We start from the raw sequence: 20822 nt of genomic DNA on the forward strand, positions 1-20822 counted from the left end.
CGCATATTCTCTCTGTCTGTGCCCGTCTCATTATCTGTCCCTTCCCCATCCCTCTTGCTCATTCGATGGTTTCCCATCTCTCTTATTCTGCGCGTCTGTCTCTCTGCCTCTCCCTCCAATCTCTTTCTCCCACTATCTCGTTTTATCTCTCTGTTTTTGTCTCGAGAGCTTTCTCTCGCTCATTCTTTCTCTCCCCACCTTCCCAACTTTTCCCGCTGTTTTTCTCTCTCGCGCTCTCCCAGCTCTCACACTCACTGCCCTCTCCCGCTCGCCGCTCTCTCTCGCAATCGCCACTCGTCACTCTCTCCCGCTCTCTCCCACACTCGCCGTTCTCTCCCGCACGCCGCTCTCTCCCGCACGCCGCACTCTCCCGCTCGCCGCTCTCTCACAATCGCCGCTCTATCTCACAATCGCCGCTCTCTCCCGCTCGCTGCTCTCTCCCGCTCGCCGCACTCTCCCGCACGTCGCTCTCTCCCGCTCGCCGCTCTCTCCCGCACGCCGCTCTCTCCCGCTCGACGCTCTCTCCCGCTCGCCGCTCTCTCCCGCACGCCGCTCTCTCCCGCACGCCGCTCTCCCCCGCACGCTGCTCTCTCTCGCACGCCGCCCTCTCTCGCAATCACCGCTCTCTCCCGCACGCCGCTCTCTCCCACACGTCGCTCTCTCCCGCTCGCCGCTCTCTCCCGCTCTCCCCCGCACGCCGCTCTCTCCCGCACGCCGCTCTCTCCCGCACGCCGCACTCTCCCGCTCGCCGCTCTCTCACAATCGCCGCTCTCTCCCGCACGCTGCTCTCTCCCGCACGCCGCTCTCTCCCGCACGCTGCTCTCTCCCGCACGCCGCGCTCTCTCACAATCGCCACTCGTCGCTCTCTCCTGCTCTCTCCCGCACGCCGCTCTCTCCCGCTCGACGCTCTCTCCCGCTCGCCGCTCTCTCCCGCACGCCGCTCTCTCCCGCACGCCGCTCTCTCCCGCACGCCGCTCTCCCCCGCACGCCGCTCTCCCCCGCACGCCGCTCTCTCTCGCACGCCGCCCTCTCTCGCAATCACCGCTCTCTCCCGCACGCCGCTCTCTCCCACACGTCGCTCTCTCCCGCTCGCCGCTCTCTCCCGCTCTCTCCCGCACGCCGTCCTCTCTCGCAATCACCGCTCTCTCCCGCACGCCGCCCTCTCTCGCAATCACCGCTCTCTCCCGCACGCCGCTCTCTCCCGCACGCCGCTCTCTCCCGCACGCCGTTCTCTCCCGCACGTCGCTCTCTCCCGCACGCCGCTCTCTCCCGCACGTCGCTCTCTCCCGCTCGCCCCTCTCTCCCGTTCGCCACTCTCTCCCGCTCTCTCCCGCACGCCGTCCTCTCTCGCAATCACCGCTCTCTCCCGCACGCCGCCCTCTCTCGCAATCACCGCTCTCTCCCGCACGCCGCTCTCTCCAGCACGCCGCTCTCTCCCGCATGCCGCCCTCTCTCGCAATCACCGCTCTCTCCCGCACGCCGCACTCTCCCGCTCTCTCCCGCACGCCGCCCTCTCTCGCAATCACCGCTCTCTCCTGCACGCCGCACTCTCCCGCTCTCTCCCGCACGCCGCCCTCTCTCGCAATCACCGCTCTCTCCCGCACGCCGCTCTCTCCCGCTCGCCGCTCTCTCCCGCTCGCCGCTCTCTCCCGCTCGCCGCTCTCTCCCGCTCGCCGCTCTCTCCCGCTCGCCGCTCTCTCCCGCACGCCGCTCTCTCCCGCTCTCTCCCACACGCCGCTCACTCCAGCACTCGCCGCTCTCTCCCGCACGCCGCTCTCTCCCGCTCTCTCCCACACGCCGCTCACTCCCGCACTCGCCGCTCTCCGCTCTCTACCGCACGCCACCCTCTCACGCTCTTCTGCTCCCCCTCCCTGCCCTCCGTCCCGCCCTCTCTGTCCCACTTCATGTCTCTCCCTCCGCTCCGCTCTTGTCTCTCTATCTCCCCCCTCTCTGTCATCCATCTCTCTCTCTCTCTCCCTTGCCCCCTCCTCTTCATTTCACTTTGTCTCTCTCTCTCTCTCGTGGTCTCTCCCTATTCCCCTCTTTCTGCCCTCTCTGTCTATTTCCCTCTCTCTCCCTCCACTCTCTCTCTCATTCTGTCCCTCTCTCTCATTCTGTCCCTCTCTCCTCTCATTCTGTCCCCTCTCTCTCTCATTCTGTCCCTCTCTCTCTCTCTCATTCTGTCCCTCTCTCTCCTCTCTCTTCTCTCTCTCCATTCTGTCCCTCTCTCTCTCTCATTCTGTCCTCTCTCTCTCTCATTCTGTCCCTCTCTCTTCTCTTCTGTCCCTCTCTCTCTCTCTTTCTGTCCCTCTCTCTCTCTCTTTCTGTCCCTCTCTCTCATTCTGTCCCTCTCTCTCATTCTGTCCCTTCTCTCTCATTCTCGTCCCTCTCTCTCTCTCATTCTGTCCCCCTTTCTCTCTCATTCTGTCCCTCTCTCTCTCTCATTCTGTCCCCCTCTCTCTCTCTCATTCTTGTCCCTCTATCTCTCTCATTCTGTCCCTCTCTCTCTCTCATTCTGTCCCTCTCTCTCTCTCATTCTGTCCCTCTCTCTGTCGCCGCCCACTCCCCCTTCATTTCACCCTGTCTCTTCTCTACCTCCCTCTCTCAGTCCTCCCTTTCTCTCGTTCGGAATCTCTCCATTCCCCCTCTCCCCCTCTCTCTCTCCCTTCTCCTACACTCTCTCTCTCTCCGCCTGGGACCCTGACACACTCCCATCTTACCGGAGTGGGTGTTGATGCCAATGCCTCTCTAAGTCCTTCCCTGCTGTGGGAGCAGCAGTCGAACGAGCTCCACAGTCAAAGGCAGGAATGTGCCTCTCAGTCTCGGTCCAGCTAATCCACTGTCTGGACCTAATGCAGAGAGAAAGGGAGAGAGAGAGAAGGAGACGCTGGCAGACGGCAAACGGGTTAGAAGGGGAGGTTGCACAAACATTAATTACTACATGCCAATGGTATGTACTCAGGCACAGATCCATCAGTGATTTCAGACTGAACTCAGAATGTTCATTCCTCCTCAGCTCCAACCATTGTTCCCCCAGTTTGTGCCGGAGTGGACGCGACAGCAGCGCTCCCTCAGCACTGACCCTCCGACAGTGCGGCGCTCCCTCAGCACTGACCCTCCGACAGTGCGGCGCTCCCTCAGCACTGACCCTCCGACAGTGCGGCGCTCCCTCAGCACTGACCCTCCGACAGTGCGGCGCTCCCTCAGCGCTGACCCTCCGACAGTGCGGCTCTCCCTCAGCACTGACCCTCCGACAGTGCGGCACTCCCTCAGCACTGACCCTCCGGCAGTGCGGCGCTCCCTCAGCACTGACCCTCCGGCAGTGCGGCGCTCCCTCAGTACTGACCCTCCGACAGTGCGGCTCTCCCTCAGTACTGACCCTCCGACAGTGCGGCGCTCTCTCAGTACTGACCCTACGACAGTGCGGCGCTCCCTCAGTGCTGACCCTCCGACAGTGCGGCGCTCCCTCAGCACTGACCCTCCGACAGTGCGGCGCTCCCTCAGCACTGACCCTCCGACAGTGCGGCGCTCCCTCAGCACTGACCCTCCGACAGTGCGGCGCTCCCTCAGTACTGACCCTCCGACAGTGCGGCGCTCCCTCAGCACTGACCCTACGACAGTGCGGCGCTCCCTCAGCACTGACCCTCCGACAGTGCGGCTCTCCCTCAGTGCTGACCCTCCGACAGTGCGGCTCTCCCTCAGTGCTGACCCTCCGACAGTGCGGCGCTCTCTCAGTACTGACCCTACGACAGTGCGGCGCTCCCTCAGTGCTGACCCTCCGAGAGTGCGGCGCTCTCTCAGCACTGACCCTCCGGCAGTGCGGCGCTCCCTCAGTACTGACCCTCCGACAGTGCGGCGCTCCCTCAGCACTGACCCTCCGACAGTGCGGCGCTCCCTCAGCACTGACCCTCCGACAGTGCGGCGCTCCCTCAGCACTGACCCTCCGACAGTGCGGCGCTCCCTCAGCACTGACCCTACGACAGTGCGGCGCTCCCTCAGCACTGACCCTACGACAGTGCGGCTCTCCCTCAGTACTGACCCTCCGACAGTGCGGCGCTCCCTCAGCACTGACCCTCCGACAGTGTGGCGCTCTCTCAGTACTGACTGTGTAAATTACCTGCATCTTCAGAATCGATATTCATCCCCATGATCCATCACCGCTGCTCCTTGGACCTGTACTACAGGGTAACTCTCACGAGGCAACTCTTCAATGCAAACTCCAGGCAGTTGTTGAAATTCTAGAGAAGAGGGGTCGATGGTTTTTCCTCATTGGGTGGGTGGGGGCTCGATTCAGTCCTTCTCAATCTGCAGCGGACGGTGTGGTGCTGATGAGTGAGTTACAGACTGGAATCTAATCGAGGGGTTCGGGGTGGTTTATAGATAGAGTAACAGATACCCGGCAGTGAGTTACAGACTGGAATCTAATCGAGGTGTTCGGGGTGGTTTATATATAGAATAACAGATACCCGGGAGTGAGTTACAGACTGGAATCTAATCGAGGGGTTCGGGGTGGTTTATATATAGAATAACAGATACCCGGGAGTGAGTTACAGACTGGAATCTAATCGAGGGGTTCGGGGTGGTTTATATATAGAATAACAGATACCTGGGAGTGAGTTACAGACTAGAATCTAATCGAGGGGTTCGGGGGGTTTATATATAGAATAACAGTTACCCGGGAGTGAGTTACAGACTGGAATCTAATCGAGGGGTTCGGGAGGGGGTTTATATATAGAATAACAGATACCCGGGAGTGAGTTACAGGCTGGAATCTAATCGAGGGGTTCGGGGTGGTTTATATATAGAGTAACAGATACCCGGGAGTGAGTTACAGACTGGAATGTAATCGAGGGGTTCGGGGTGGTTTATATATAGAATAACAGATACCCGGGAGTGAGTTACAGACTGGAATCTAATCGAGGGGTTCGGGGTGGCTTATATATAGAATAACAGATACCCGGGAGTGAGTTACAGACCTGGAATCTAATCGAGGGGTTCGTCTGTTACTGAAGCCGTGCCGATTTGAACATGCGTGACTGCACTTTACACAGGGCGATCCATATATACACAGATTATATATTTACATGCGCGCACACACACACACACACACACACACACACACACACGTGCTTATTGACCATTCAATGTGCCTAGGTATCGGGTGAATGTTAACACTGATAGGGGTTGAGTTTTAGGCTGGGGTTGATACTGCGGTGGAGGGAAAGAGATATTGGGAGGGGGGGTCAGGGGGCAAGAGGTACTGGGGTCAAGAGATACTGGGGTCAAGATACTGGGGTCAAAGTTCGAGCACCATGCAAAATCAGGCTGCATGCTTTTGTTTAAAACTGGACACAGCCAGGTTGTGGGAAAGTTAGGGCAATGGAGGGGCTGAAAGAGAAACAGAGAGAAGCAGGTTATATAAAAAAAAACAGCCACTGTAAAGGCATTAGTCAGTGTCAGCATTAACAGAGAGGAACGCCCCGGGGAGTGTGTCAGTATTTACAGGGGGGTTCCCGGGGAGTGTGTCAGTATTTACAGGGAGGTCCCCGGGGAGTGTGTCAGTATTTACAGGGGGGTCCCCGGGGAGTGTGTCAGTATTTACAGGGTGTCCCCGGGGAGTGTGTCAGTATTTACAGGGGGTTCCCCGGGAAGTGTGTCAGTATTTACAGGGGGTTCCCGGGGAGTGTGTCAGTATTTACAGGGGGTCCCCGGGGACTGTGTCAGTATTTACAGGGGGGACTGGGGAGTGCGTCAGTATTTACAGGGTGTCCCCGGGGAGTGTGTCAGTATTTACAGGGGGTCCCTGGGGAGTGTGTCAGTATTTACAGGGGGTCCCCGGGAAGTGTGTCAGTATTTACAGGGGGTTCCCGGGGAGTGTGTCAGTATTTACAGGGGATCCCCGGGGGAGTGCGTCAGTATTTACAGGGGGGTGCCCGGGAAGTGTGTCAGTATTTACAGGGGGTCCCCGGGGAGTGTGTCAGTATTTACAGGGGGGTCCCCGGGGGAGTGTGTCAGTATTTACAGGGGGTCCCCGGGGACTGTGTCAGTGTTTACAGGGGGTCCCCGGGGACTGTGTCAGTATTTACAGGGGGTCCCCGGGGACTGTGTCAGTATTTACAGGGGGTCCCCGGGGACTGTGTCAGTATTTACAGGGGGATTCCCCGGGGAGTGTGTCGGTATTTACAGGGGGGTCCCCGGGGAGTGTGTCAGTATTTACAGGGAGTCCCCGGGGGAGTGCGTCAGTATTTACAGGGGGTCCCCGGGGACTGTGTCAGTATTTACAGGGGGGTGCCCGGGAAGTGTGTCAGTATTTACAGGGGGGTGCCCGGGAAGTGTGTCAGTATTTACAGGGGATCCCCGGGGAGTGTGTCAGTATTTACAGGGGATTCCCCGGGGAGTGTGTCGGTATTTACAGGGGTTCCCCGGGGAGTGTGTCAGTATTTACAGGGGGGTGCCCGGGAAGTGTGTCAGTATTTACAGGGGGTGCCCGGGGAGTGTGTCAGTATTTACAGGGGGATTCCCCGGGGAGTGTGTCAGTATTTACAGGGGGTCCCCGGGGAGTGTGTCAGTATTTACAGGGGGTCCCCGGGGACTGTGTCAGTATTTACAGGGGGGTCCCCGGGGAGCGTGTCAGTATTTACAGGGGGTCCCCGGGGAGTGTGTCAGTATTTACAGGGGGTCCCCGGGGAGTGTGTCAGTATTTACAGGGGGGTCCCCGGGGAGTGTGTCAGTATTTACAGGGGGGTCCCCGGGGAGTGTGTCAGTATTTACAGGGGGTTCCCCGGGGAGTGTGTCAGTATTTACAGGGGGTCCCCGGGGAGTGTGTCAGTATTTACAGGGGGTCCCCGGGGAGTGTGTCAGTGTTTACAGGGGGTTCCCCGGGGAGTGTGTCAGTGTTTACAGGGGGATTCCCCGGGGAGTGTGTCAGTATTTACAGGGGGTTCCCCGGGGAGTGTGTCAGTATTTACAGGGGGTCCCCGGGGAGTGTGTCAGTATTTACAGGGGGTCCCCGGGGAGTGTGTCAGTATTTACAGGGGGTCCCCGGGGAGTGTGTCAGTGTTTACAGGGGGATTCCCCGGGGAGTGTGTCAGTATTTACAGGGGGGTCCCCGGGGAGTGTGTCAGTATTTACAGGGGGTCCCCGGGGAGTGTGTCAGTGTTTACAGGGAGTCCCCCGGGTACCTGCGTCGCTGCCCGGCCGGGGCGTTGGGCTCTCCGTAGTCCGCTTGGGTGACCCCTTGCCGCCCGGGTGCTTCCCCTCCGGAGGGGGCAGGAGAGGCACGGCTGCTCCGGTCCCTGCTGCTGGCCTGGGGCGGGTCTGCTGCCGCCTCTTCATGTTCTGCAAGGGAAGCACAGCGGTGGTCAGAGCGCGCGCCCTTCAACCAGCGAGGCCCGAACGGGCGCAGGAGGGAGGTGGGGTGGTGGGTGTGGGAACCATCGCGAGGCCTCCCCCAGTCGATCAGCCTCCGGGCTGGTACCCGGGGAGTCTCTCACACACACACACACACGGAAGTGACGAGGATTTCGGGGAGGAGGAGGGAGGTGCTGGGCGTGGGAACCATTGCGAGGCCTCCCCCAGTCGATCAGCCTCCGCACCGGTACCCGGGGTGTCTCTCTCTCTCACACACACACACACACACACACACACACACACACACACACGGAAACGACGAGGACTTCAAGGAGGAGGAGGGAGGTGGTGGGTGTGGGAACTGTCGCGAGGCCTCCCCCAGTCGATCAGCCTCCGGGCTGGTACCCGGGGAGTCACACACACACACACACACACACACACACAGAAGAGACAAGGGCTTCGGGGAGGAGGTGTTGGGTGTGGGAACCGTTGCGAGGCCTCCCCCAGTCGATCAGCCTCCGCCCTGGTACCCGGGGAGTCTCACACACACACACACACACACACACACACACACACACACGCACACACGGAAGCGACGAAGACTTCGGGGAGGAGGAGGGAGGTGGGAACAGTTGCGAGGCCTCCCCCAGTCGATCAGCCTCCGCGCTGGTACCCGGGGAGTCACACACACACACCACAGAAGCGACGAGGACTTCGGGGAGGTGGGAGGCAGGGCCCAGGTGGTGTTTTCCGGCCAGAGGAACTGACCGGCCGTCCCCCTCGATCCCGGTCACTTACCCCGATGTGCAGCTGGATGGTCTGACCCTCCTTGAAGCCCAGGTCCAGCTTCGGACAGGGAGGCAGGTCCTGCTCCTGCCTCAGGGCTTCCGCGTCCTGCCTCACCCACCTGGAGGGAGAGAGAGAGAGAGAGAGACAGAGAGAGAGAGAGAGAGAGAGACAGAGAGAGAGAGAGAGAGAGAGAGAGAGAGAGAGAGAGGGGCGATGGCAGCGTTACAGGAGCACTGAGCTCAGTACTGACCCTCCCACAGTGCGGCGCTCCCTCAGCACTGACCCTCCGACAGTGCGGCGCTCCCTCAGCACTGACCCCCCGACAGTGCGGCGCTCCCTCAGCACTGACCCTCCCACAGTGCGGCTCTCCCTCAGCACTGACCCTCCCACAGTGCGGCTCTCCCTCAGCACTGACCCTCCAACAGCGCGGCGCTCCCTCTGCCCTGACCCTCCGACAGTGCGGCGCTTCCTCAGTACTGACCCTCCGACAGTGCGGCGCTCCCTCAGCACTGACCATCCGACAGTGCGGCCCTCCCTCGGCGCTGACCCCCACGCGCGCGTTACCTGACTACTCGTACGTACTTGAAGTGGTCCTGGAGGGCGACGTTGAAGTCAAACGCGTCCTCTCGGTCGGGGAAGCCCACTCCGATGAACGCACGGCGACCTGCAGGCAACAGGGAGCGGAGAGAGACGCCCTAAGTGTCTCATGGATACGCTCTTGTCCCAGACACGCGGTGAAGCACGTATTCGCTAGGTGCCACTTAGGCTCCCCGACAAGTCTCGGGAGTTTCGGAACGAGTCTGCCCCTTAACCTTCAGGGCAAGCGCGGTCTCTCCCGATGGATCCTTCCACGTTCCCCCGAGAACCCGCACCGTCTCCCTCTGGCTGCCGGGAGTCCCCCGTGGTGCTCACTCCCACCCCACACCGCCCCCCGGCCGGGATTGCCGCGCTCCTGCGCCTCCGCTCACCTGCTCCGTCTTGGATCCGGAGGACGAAGTATCTGCTGGAGTCGGTGACGCCCTCGATCGCCATTCCCGGGTACGATTCCACCGGGGCCTCCGCGAACAGCTCCCCTGTGGGCAGAAGCCGGTAGAGCGAGTCAGTCGGGGAGCGTGGAGAGCGGAGGATGGCGAGAGAGAGAGAGAGAGAGAGAGAGAGAGGGAGGGTTGTAGGGGCTAGAGGAGGTTACAGAGATAGGGAGGGTTGTAGGGTCTGGAGGAGGTTACAGAGATAGGGAGGGGTGTAGGGGCTGGAGGAGGTGACAGAGATAGGGAGGAGTGTAGGGGCTGGAGGAGGTGACAGAGATAGCGAGGGTTGTAGGGGCTGGAGGAGGTTACAGAGATAGGGAGGTTTGTAGGGGCTGGAGGAGGTTACAGAGATAGGGAGGGTTGTAGGGGCTGGAGGATGTTACAGATATAGGGAGTGGTGTAGGGGCTGGAGGAGGTTACAGAGATAGGGAGGGGTGTAGGGGCTGGAGGAGGTGACAGAGATAGGGAGGGTTGTAGGGACTGGAGGAGGTTACAGAGATAGGGAGGGGTGTAGGGACTGGAGGAGGTGACAGAGATAGGGAGGAGTGTAGGGGCTGGAGGAGGTGACAGAGATAGGCAGGGTTGTAGGGGCTGGAGGAGGTTACAGAGATAGGGACGGTTGTAGGGGCTGGAGGAGGTGACAGAGATAGGGAGGGGTGTAGGGGCTGGAGGGGGTTACAGAGATAGGGAGGGTTCTAGGAGTTGGAGGAGGTTACAGAGATAGGGAGGGTTGTAGGGGCTGGAGGAGGTTACAGAGATAGGGAGGGGTGTAGGGGGTTACAGAGATAGGGAGGGTTCTAGGAGTTGGAGGAGGTTACAGAGATAGGGAGGGTTGTTGGGTCTGGAGGAGGTTACAGAGATAGGGAGGGGTGTAGGGGCTGGAGGAGGTTACAGAGATAGGGAGGGGTGTAGGGGCTGGAGGGGGTTACAGAGATAGGGAGGGTTGTAGGAGTTGGAGGAGGTTACAGAGGTAGGGAGGGTTGTAGGAGCTGGAGGAGGTTACAAAGATAGGGAGGGGTGTAGGGGCTGGAGGAGGTTACAGAGATAGGGACGGTTGTAGGGGCTGGAGGAGGTGACAGAGATAGGGAGGGGTGTAGGGGCTGGAGGGGGTTACAGAGATAGGGAGGGTTCTAGGAGTTGGAGGAGGTTACAGAGATAGGGAGGGTTGTAGGGGCTGGAGGAGGTTACAGAGATAGGGAGGGGTGTAGGGGGTTACAGAGATAGGGAGGGTTCTAGGAGTTGGAGGAGGTTACAGAGATAGGGAGGGTTGTTGGGTCTGGAGGAGGTTACAGAGATAGGGAGGGGTGTAGGGGCTGGAGGAGGTTACAGAGATAGGGAGGGGTGTAGGGGCTGGAGGGGGTTACAGAGATAGGGAGGGTTGTAGGAGTTGGAGGAGGTTACAGAGGTAGGGAGGGTTGTAGGAGCTGGAGGAGGTTACAAAGATAGGGAGGGGTGTAGGGGCTGGAGGAGGTTACAGAGATAGGGAGGGGTGTAGGGGGTTGCAGGAGGTTACAGAGATAGGGAGGGGTGTAGGGGCTGGAGGAGGTTACTGAGATAGGGAGGGTAGTAGGGGCTGGAGGGGGTTACAGAGATAGGGAGGGTTCTAGGAGTTGGAGGAGGTTACAGAGATAGGGAGGGTTGTAGGGGCTGGAGGAGGTTACAGAGATAGGGAGGGGTGTAGGGGGTTACAGAGATAGGGAGGGTTCTAGGAGTTGGAGGAGGTTACAGAGATAGGGAGGGTTGTTGGGTCTGGAGGAGGTTACAGAGATAGGGAGGGGTGTAGGGGCTGGAGGAGGTTACAGAGATAGGGAGGGGTGTAGGGGCTGGAGGGGGTTACAGAGATAGGGAGGGTTGTAGGAGCTGGAGGAGGTTACAAAGATAGGGAGGGGTGTAGGGGCTGGAGGAGGTTACAGAGATAGGGACGGTTGTAGGGGCTGGAGGAGGTGACAGAGATAGGGAGGGGTGTAGGGGCTGGAGGGGGTTACAGAGATAGGGAGGGTTCTAGGAGTTGGAGGAGGTTACAGAGATAGGGAGGGTTGTAGGGGCTCGAGGAGGTTACAGAGATAGGGAGGGGTGTAGGGGGTTACAGAGATAGGGAGGGTTCTAGGAGTTGGAGGAGGTTACAGAGATAGGGAGGGTTGTTGGGTCTGGAGGAGGTTACAGAGATAGGGAGGGGTGTAGGGGCTGGAGGAGGTTACAGAGATAGGGAGGGGTGTAGGGGCTGGAGGGGGTTACAGAGATAGGGAGGGTTGTAGGAGTTGGAGGAGGTTACAGAGGTAGGGAGGGTTGTAGGAGCTGGAGGAGGTTACAAAGATAGGGAGGGGTGTAGGGGCTGGAGGAGGTTACAGAGATAGGGAGGGGTGTAGGGGGTTGCAGGAGGTTACAGAGATAGGGAGGGGTGTAGGGGCTGGAGGAGGTTACTGAGATAGGGAGGGTAGTAGGGGCTGGAGGAGGTTACAGAGATAGGGAGGGTTGTAGGCGGCTGGTGGAGGTTACAGAGATAGGGAGGGGTGTAGGGGCTGGAGGAGGTTACAGAGATAGGGAGGGTTGTAGGGGCTGGAGGAGGTTACAGAGATAGGGAGGGTTGTAGAGGCAGGAGGAGGTGACAGAGATAGGGAGGGTTGTAGGGGGCTGGAGGAGGTTACAGAGATAGGGAGGGGGGGAGTGACGAGGAGGAATTTGAAAACGAGGGTGGAGAATTTAAAATTGGAGGTGTTGCCGGACTGGGTTCCAGTCTCGGTCTAGGTCCGTAAGCACAGGGAGGGAGAGTTGTGTGAAGCGGACTCGATGCGAGTTAGGAAATGGGAGGAGACAATTATTTTTTGCATCAGCTGATGGAGAAATTACGTCATGGAGATTTGCTACGTAAACGTGTCACGTTACAACCTGACGTGTTTACATAGGTGTCTCCCATTGTAAATGGTCCTCTACCCGTGACTCGGTCCTCCAGCTTGACGTAGGCCATTTCCCCCTTCGTGGTGATCCTCAATCGCCCTGACCAGTCGGCTTGGTCCAGCTTCCAGTCCGCAGCCCTGAGGGGGAGGAGGTGGAAACACTCGCGTCACAAGGAAGCTTCCGTGAGATCGCACCTCACATATCGGCTGGAGACCCATTCCTTCCTGCTGTAACCCCTCCCTCAATAACCCCGTCCCCTACACCAAATCACTCCCCCTACATCAAACTCCTAACCCCAAACTCCTCCCCACACCAAACTCCTCAGCCTGAACTCCTCCGCTACATCAAACTCCACCCCTCCAAACCTCACCCTCCCCAGACCCCTCCTCCTCCTCTCAAAACTCCTCCCCTACCCCCAAAGCCTCCCCCTCTCACCAAACCCTTCCCACTCACTCCCAACCCCTCCCACTCTGACCCCCATCTCCCGACCCTTCCCGACCCCAAACACCTACCCACCAAACTCCTCCTCCATCGCCAAACCCATCCACCCCCAAACTCCACCCTTACCCCAAACTCCTGCTCCAGCATCAAACTCCTCCCCACCTCCAAATCCCTCCCCCACCCCAAACTCCAACCCCGCTGCCAAACCCCTCCTCACCACAAACTCCTCCCCTACATCAAACACCTCACCCCAAACTCCTCCCCTACACCAAACTCCTCCCCTACACTAAACTCCACCCCTACACCAAACTCCTCACCCTACACCAAACTCCTTACCCACACCAAACTCCTCACCGTACACCAAACTCCTCCCTTACACCAAACTTCTCCCCCTACACCAAACTCCTCACCGTACACCAAACTCCTCACCGTACACCAAACTCCTCACCGTACACCAAACTCCTCCCCTACACCAAACTCCTCCCTACACCAAACTCCTCCCCTACACCAAACTCCTCCCCTACACCAAACTCCTCCCCTACACCAAACTCCTCCCCTACACCAAACTCCTCCCCTACACCAAACTCCTCCCCTACACCAAACTCCTCCCCTACACCAAACTCCTCCCCTACACCAAACTCCTCCCCTACACCAAACTCCTCCCCTACACCAAACTCCTCCCCTACACCAAACTCCTCCCCTACACCAAACTCCTCCCCTACACCAAACTCCTCCCCTACACCAAACTCCTCCCCTACACCAAACTCCTCCCCTACACCAAACTTCTCCCCCTACACCAAACTCCTCCCCTACACCAAACTCCTCAGCCCAAACTCCTCACTTACACCAAACTCCTCAGCCCAAACTCCTCACTTACACCAAACTCCTCACCCCAAACTCCTCCCCTACACCAAACTCCTCCCCTACACCAAACACCTCCCCTACACCAAACTCCTCCCCTACACCAAACACCTCCCCTACACCAAACTCCTCCTCCTACACCAAACACCTCAGCCCAAACTCCTCACTTACACCAAACTCCTCCCCTACACCAAACTCCTCCCCTACACCAAACTCCTCCCCCTATACCAAACTCCTCCTCCTACACCAAACACCTCAGCCCAAACTCCTCCCCTACACCAAACTCCTCCCCCACATCAAACTCCTCCTCTACACCAAACACCTCACACCAAACTCCTCCCCTACACCAAACCCCTCCCCCTACACCACACCCCTCCCCCTACACCACACCCCTCCCCCTACACCACACCCCTCCCCCTACACCACACCCCTCCCCCTACACCACACCCCTCCCCCTACACCACACCCCTCCCCCTACACCACACCCCTCCCCCTACACCACACCCCTCCCCCTACACCACACCCCTCCCCCTACACCACACCCCTCCCCCTACACCACACCCCTCCCCCTACACCACACCCCTCCCCCTACACCACACCCCTCCCCCTACACCACACCCCTCCCCCTACACCACACCCCTCCCCCTACACCACACCCCTCCCCCTACACCACACTCCCTCCCCCCTACACCACACTCCTCCCCCTACACCACACTCCTCCCCCTACACCACACTCCTCCCCCTACACCACACTCCTCCCCCTACACCACACTCCTCCCCCTACACCACACTCCTCCCCCTACACCACACTCCTCCCCCACTCCAAACTCCTCCCCCCACACCAAACTCCTCCCCCACTCCAAACTCCTCCCCCACTCCAAACTCCTCCCCCACTCCAAACTCCTCCCCCACTCCAAACTCCTCCCTTACACCAGACTCCTCCCCTTACACCAGACTCCTCCCCTCTACCAAACTCCTCCCCTCTACCAAACTCCTCAGCCCAAACTCCTCACTTACACCAAACTCCAAACCACAAACTCCTCCCCCTACACCAAACTCCTCCCCTACACCAAACTCCTCCCCTACACCAAACTCCTCCCCTACACCAAACTCCTCCCCTACACCAAACTCCTCCCCTACACCAAACTCCTCCCCTACACCAAACTCCTCCCCTACACCAAACTCCTCCCCTACACCAAACTCCTCCCCTACACCAAACTCCTCCCCTACACCAAACTCCTCACCCTCCTCACCCTACACCAAACTCCTCACCCTACACCAAACTCCTCACCCTACACCAAACTCCTCAACCCAAACTCCTCACTTACACCAAACTCCTCACCCCAAACTCCTCCCTACACCAAACTCCTCCCCTACACCAAACTCCTCCCCTACACCAAACTCCTCCCCTACACCAAACTCCTCACCCTACACCAAACTCCTCACCCTACACCAAACTCCTCCCCTACACCAAACTCCTCACCCTACACCAAACTCCTCACCCTACACCAAACTCCTCACCCTACACCAAACTCCTCCCCTACACCAAACTCCTCCCTACACCAAACTCCTCACCCTACACCAAATCCTCCCCTTACACCAAACTCCTCACCCTACACCAAACTCCTCACCCTACACCAAACTCCTCCCCTACACCAAACTCCTCACCCTACACCAAACTCCTCACCCAAACTCCTCAACCCAAACTCCTCACTTACACCAAACTCCTCACCCCAAACTCCTCCCCTACACCAAACTCCTCCCCTACACCAACTCCTCCCCTACACCAAGCTCCTCCCCTACACCAAGATCCTCCCCTACACCAAGATCCTCCCCTACACCAAACTCCTCACCCTACACCAAACTCCTCACCCTACACCAAACTCCTCACCCTACACCAAACTCCTCCCCTACACAAAACTCCTCCCCTACACCAAACTCCTCACCCTACACCAAACTCCTCCCCTACACCAAACTCCTCCCCTACACCAAGCTCCTCCCCTACACCAAGCTCCTCCCCTACACCAAGATCCTCCCCTACACCAAGATCCTCCCCTACACCAAACTCCTCCCCTACACCAAACTCCTCACCCTACACCAAACTCCTCACCCTACACCAAACTCCTCACCCTACACCAAGCTCCTCACCTCAAACTCCTCCCCTACACCAAACTCCTCCCCTACACCAAACTCCTCCCCTACACCAATCTCCTCACCCCAAACTCCTCCCCTACACCAATCTCCTCACCCCAAACTCCTCCCCTACACCAAACTCCTCACCCCAAACTCCTCACCCTACACCAAACTCCTCACCCTACACCAAACTCCTCACCCTACACCAAACTCCTCACCCTACACCAAACTCCTCACCCTACACCAAACTCCTCACCCTACACCAAACTCCTCACCCTACACCAAACTCCTCACCCTACACCAAACTCCTCACCCTACACCAAACTCCTCACCCTACACCAAACTCCACACCCTACACCAAACTCCTCACCCTACACCAAACTCCTCAGCCCAAACTCCTCACTTACACCAAACTCCACAGCCCAAACTCCTCACTTACACCAAACTCCTCACCCCAAACTCCTCCCCTACACCAAACTCCTCCCCTACACCAAACTCCTCCTTCTACACCAAACTCCTCCTCCTACACCAAACTCCTCACTTACACCAAACTCCTCAGCCCAAACTCCTCCCCTACACCAAACTCCTCCCCTACACCAAACTCCTCCCCACACCAAACTCCTCCCCACACCAAACTCCTCCCCACACCAAACTCCTCCCCCACACCAAACTCCTCCCCCACACCAAACACCTCACACCAAACTCCTCCCCTACACCAAACTCCTCCCCTACACCAAGCTCCTCCCTACACCAAGATCCTCCCCTACACCAAGATCCTCCCCTACACCAAACTCCTCCCCTACACCAAACTCCTCACCCTACACCAAACTCCTCACCCTACACCAAACCCCTCACCCTACACCAAACTCCTCACCCTACACCAAACTCCTCCCCTACACCAAACTCCTCACTTACACCAAACTCCTCACCCTACACCAAACTCCTCACCCTACACCAAACTCCTCAGCCCAAACTCCTCACCCTACACCAAACTCCTCCCCTACACCAAACTCCTCACCCCAAACTCCTCCCCTACACCAAACTCCTCCCCTACACCAATCTCCTCACCCCAAACTCCTCCCCTACACCAAACTCCTCACCCCAAACTCCTCCCCTACACCAAACTCCTCATCCAATCTCCTCACCCCAAACCCCTCCACTACACCAAACTCCTCACCCAATCTCCTCACACCAAACTCCTCCCCTACACCAAACTCCTCCCCTACACCAAACTCCTCACTTACACCAAACTCTTCACCCTACACCAAACTCCTCACCCTACACCAAACTCCTCACCCTACACCAAACTCCTCAGCCCAAACTCCTCACCCTACACCAAACTCCTCCCCTACACCAAACTCCTCACCCCAAACTCCTCCCCTACACCAAACTCCTCCCCTACACCAATCTCCTCCCCTACACCAAACTCCTCACCCCAAACTCCTCCCCTACACCAAACTCCTCATCCAATCTCCTCACCCCAAACCCCTCCACTACACCAAACTCCTCACCCAATCTCCTCACACCAAACTCCTCCCCTACACCAAACTCCTCCCCTACACCAAACTCCTCCCCTACACCAAGCTCCTCACCCAATCTCCTCAGCCCAAACTCCACAGCCAAACTACTCCCCACCACCAAAATTCTCTCCTACACCAAACTCCTCCCTCCAATCCCGCCTCCTCCCTCCAAACTCCGCCCCTCCCTCCAAACCCCGCCCCCTCCCTCCAGACCCCGCCCCCTCCCTCAAGTCCCACTTCCTTCCTCCAAACTCTGCCCCTCTCTCCAAACCCCTCCCCCTCTCCCCAAATCCCTCTCCCTCCCTCCAAACCCATCCCCCTCTCTCCAAACCCTCTCCCTCCCTCCAAACCCCTCCCCCTCCCTCCAAACCCCTCCCCCTCCCTCCAAACCCCGCCCCCTCTCTCCAAATCCCGCCCCCTCTCTCCAAACCCCTCCCCCTCCCTCCAAACCCCTTCCCCTCCCTCCAAACCCCTTCCCCTCTCTCCAAATACCTCTCCCTTCATCCAAACCCCGCCCCCTCTCTCCAAACCCCTCCCCCTCTCTCCAAACCCCGCCCCCTCACTCCAAACCCCGCCCCCTCACTCCAAACCCCTCTCCCTCCCTCCAAATCCCTCCCCCTCCCTCCAAACCCCTTCCCCTCTCTCCAAATACCTCTCCCTTCATCCAAACCCCTCCCCCTCCCTCCAAACCCCGCCCCCTCTCTCCAAACCCCGCCCCCTCTCTCCAAACCCCGCCCCCTCACTCCAAACCCCGCCCCCTCATTCCCTCCAAACCCCTCCCCCTCTCTCCAAACCCCTCCCCCTCCCTCCAAACCCCTCCCCCTCTCTCCAAACCCCCCTCCCCCCCTCCAAACTCCTCCCCCCTCCAAACTCCTCCCCCTCTCCAAACCCCGCCCCTTTCCACAAACCCCCCCTTTCCATAAACCCCTCCCCCTTTCCATAAACCCCTCCCCCTGCCCACAAACCCCTCCCCTGTCCACAAACCCCACCCCCTTTCCCTCAAACCACTCCCCATTTCCCTCAAACCACTCCCCCTTTCCCCAAACCCCTCCCTCTTTACTCAAACCCCTCCCCCTCCGGCCCCACCCTCCTAACCTGTGACCCCGGCTCGAAGCCCGGGGCGGGATCCGGTAAACCTTCACCTCCGTCTTGACGCACAAAACTGACTCGCTCGCCTTCGCCGCCGCCGCCGCCATTATTCCCGCTCGATGACCGGAGGCTTCGCTTCCGGTGACTGGGCCTCAGGTCCCCACTTCCGCTCGACGTCCTCAGGCTCCACTTCCGCTGCCCAGGCCCCACTTCCGGTCTAACGTTTTACCCGGCCCGGTTAAACCGCCCTTCATCCCTCCTCTCTTCCCACCGTCGCTTCCCCGCTCGTAATCCTCATCGGCCGGTCGCCTCCTTTTGGGAAAAGTCGGACGCCTTTTGTTTGATCTTTTCATTTCCGCGGGTCTGCGCCTGCGCGCTGGTGGCCCCGCCCCCTGACGTGACGTCAGGTCAACTGACCGACTGGCAACGGGTCAAATCTAACAGTTTTTCCTTCCCAATGCCACTTTCTCTTCAGAAAAACGCATGCGGCGCTTCATTGCGCTCTAAAAATCGTAAACTCCCGTCGAAATCTTCGAAGGCGGATCGGAGGGCGCATGCGCACTAAAATTGGCGCCATTTTTTATACTGGCTTCTGGTTCACCACAGACTCTCCCGAATTGGAGCGCCATCTTTAATGCAGGCGCTGCTCTGGGAAGTGGGTGTGCGTCGGCCATCTTTCATCCTGGCGTCCGTCCCCGTTCCTCTGTCCCGACGCTGTGATGTGGAAGGCCAGTGTGCTCCGCCATCTTTAATACTGGCCCCCTCCCTAATTGCTGACTCCATTGCCACCTCCTTGCATTTGGATTCCTTAACCCAGAGGGTGCAGACCGGTCATGCCCAAGTCCCACCAATTAAGCTGGGGGAAGAGTTTAAATATAGTGATTTGAATACATTTCTACTTGCAAGATGGGAATGACCATTTAACACCCCCCCTCTCCCCCCCCCTCCGGCCAAAGAGTGGCCCCTCGAACGGCTGTCAAGCCCCTGTGCAAGGCACAACTAAGCCTGGCAAGGCCAGGTGGCATTTATTTTAACGCAAGGAGCCTCGGCAGCAAGGCGGACGGGCTGAGGGTGTCGATAAACACACGGGGACACGATATCATTGCTACGACGGAGACATGGTTGGGAGAAGGGAAGGACTGGCAGCTCATTATTCCCAGATGTAGAATCTTCAAGCAAGATGGGGGGGGTGGGTGAGGAGGAGGGCGGTGGGTGTAAAAGAGGAGGTGGGGTAGCAATACTGATCAAGGAGTCCATTACCGCAATGAGGAGGGATGATATCTTAGAAGGTTCCTCAAACGATGCCATATGGGCAGAACTTAGTATGGGGGACTGTACTATAGACCACCCCCCCCCCCCCTCCCCCCCCAATAGAAGTAAACATAGAAGGATAGATAGGTGGGAAGGAAACATAGAAGGGCAGATATGTAGGCAAATCTCAGAGAAGTGTAAAAATAGTAGGGTCATAATAGTCGGAGATTTCAATTTCCCCCAATATTAACTGCGATAGACGGAGTGTGAATGGTTTAGAGGGTGCAGAATTCTTAAAATGTAGCCAGGAGAGCTTTTTAAGCTAGCAAGCAGAAAGTACTGCAAGAGAGGGGGCGACGTTGGACCTAGTTTTAGGGAATGAAGCCGGGTAATTGGAAGAAGTGTCAGTGGGGGAGCATTTCGGTGATTGTGACCATAACTCGGTAAGATTTAAGTCAGTCAGGGAGAAGGACGTAGATGGACCGGAAATAAAGATTCTGAATTGGGGGGAAGGCCGATTTCAATATGATATGACACGATCTGACCAAAGTGGACCGGGAGCAGCTACTTGTAGGGAAGTCTACATTAGACCAGTGGGAGTCATTCAGAAAGGACATCGTGAGAGTGCAGGGCCAACATGTTCCCGTAAAGGTGAAGGGTCGGGCCAACAAGTCCAGGGAACCCTGAATGTCGAGGATTGTACAGGATTGGATAAGGGAAAAAAGGGAGGCTTATGATAGATACCGAGGGCTCAAGAGAGAGGTATAGAAAGACATTAAACATTAGGAGAGCGAAGAGGGGGCAGGATAAAACACTGGCGGGCACGATAAAGGAAAATCCAAAGGTGGTTGATAAGTATATTAGGGGCAAGAGAATAACCAGGAAAGATGTAGGGCTCATTAGGGACCAGTGGTAATCTATGTGAGAAGCCAGAGGAAGTAGGTGAGGTTTCAAATGATTACTTTGCTTTTTTATTCACTATGGAGAAGGACGGTGTAAGGTGTCGAAATCAGGGAGGGGGGCTATGATATATTTGAACAAATTAGCATTGAAAGGGAGGAGGTACTAGCGGTTTTAAAAAAAGTGGATAAACCCCCAGGCCCAGATGAGATGTATCCCAGGCTGCTGTGCGAGGCAAGGGAGGAGATCGCAGGGGCTCTGACACTCATTTTCAAATCCACTCTGGCCACAGGAGAGGTGCCAGAGGACCGGAGGGCAGTGAATGTGGTAACCATTATTCAAGAAGGGTAGTAGGGATAAACCAGGGAACTATAGGCCAGTGAGTCTAACATCAGTGGTAGGGAATCTATCAGACAAAATTCTGAGGGACAGGATTAATCTCCATTTGGAGAGGCAGGGATTAACCAGGGATAGTCAGCATGGCTTTGTCAGGGGAAGATCATGTCTAATAAATCTGATTGAATGTTTCGAGGAGGTGACCAGGTGTATAGATGAGGGTAGTGCA

The 20822-nt window shown here is 57.9% G+C and overlaps 1 protein-coding gene across 1 annotated transcript; it reads right to left on the reverse strand.

Annotated features, from left to right (window-relative positions):
* Positions 1-5252: 5252 nt before the first annotated feature.
* On the reverse strand, positions 5253-18262 carry LOC144676300 (adaptin ear-binding coat-associated protein 1-like). The gene is made up of 7 exons (XM_078536756.1): positions 18113-18262; positions 12099-12199; positions 9108-9212; positions 8722-8803; positions 8149-8257; positions 7182-7338; positions 5253-5388 (listed from the first exon to the last, which is right to left on the reverse strand). Exons 1-7 carry the CDS (start codon positions 18211-18213, stop codon positions 5372-5374), a joined length of 672 nt encoding a protein of 223 aa, XP_078392882.1. The 5' UTR covers positions 18214-18262; the 3' UTR covers positions 5253-5371.
* Positions 18263-20822: the final 2560 nt, after the last annotated feature.

The sequence above is a fragment of the Cetorhinus maximus genome, unplaced genomic scaffold (genome assembly GCF_964194155.1).
Source record: "Cetorhinus maximus unplaced genomic scaffold, sCetMax3.hap1.1 HAP1_SCAFFOLD_1488, whole genome shotgun sequence".
Classification (NCBI taxonomy): domain Eukaryota; kingdom Metazoa; phylum Chordata; class Chondrichthyes; order Lamniformes; family Cetorhinidae; genus Cetorhinus; species Cetorhinus maximus.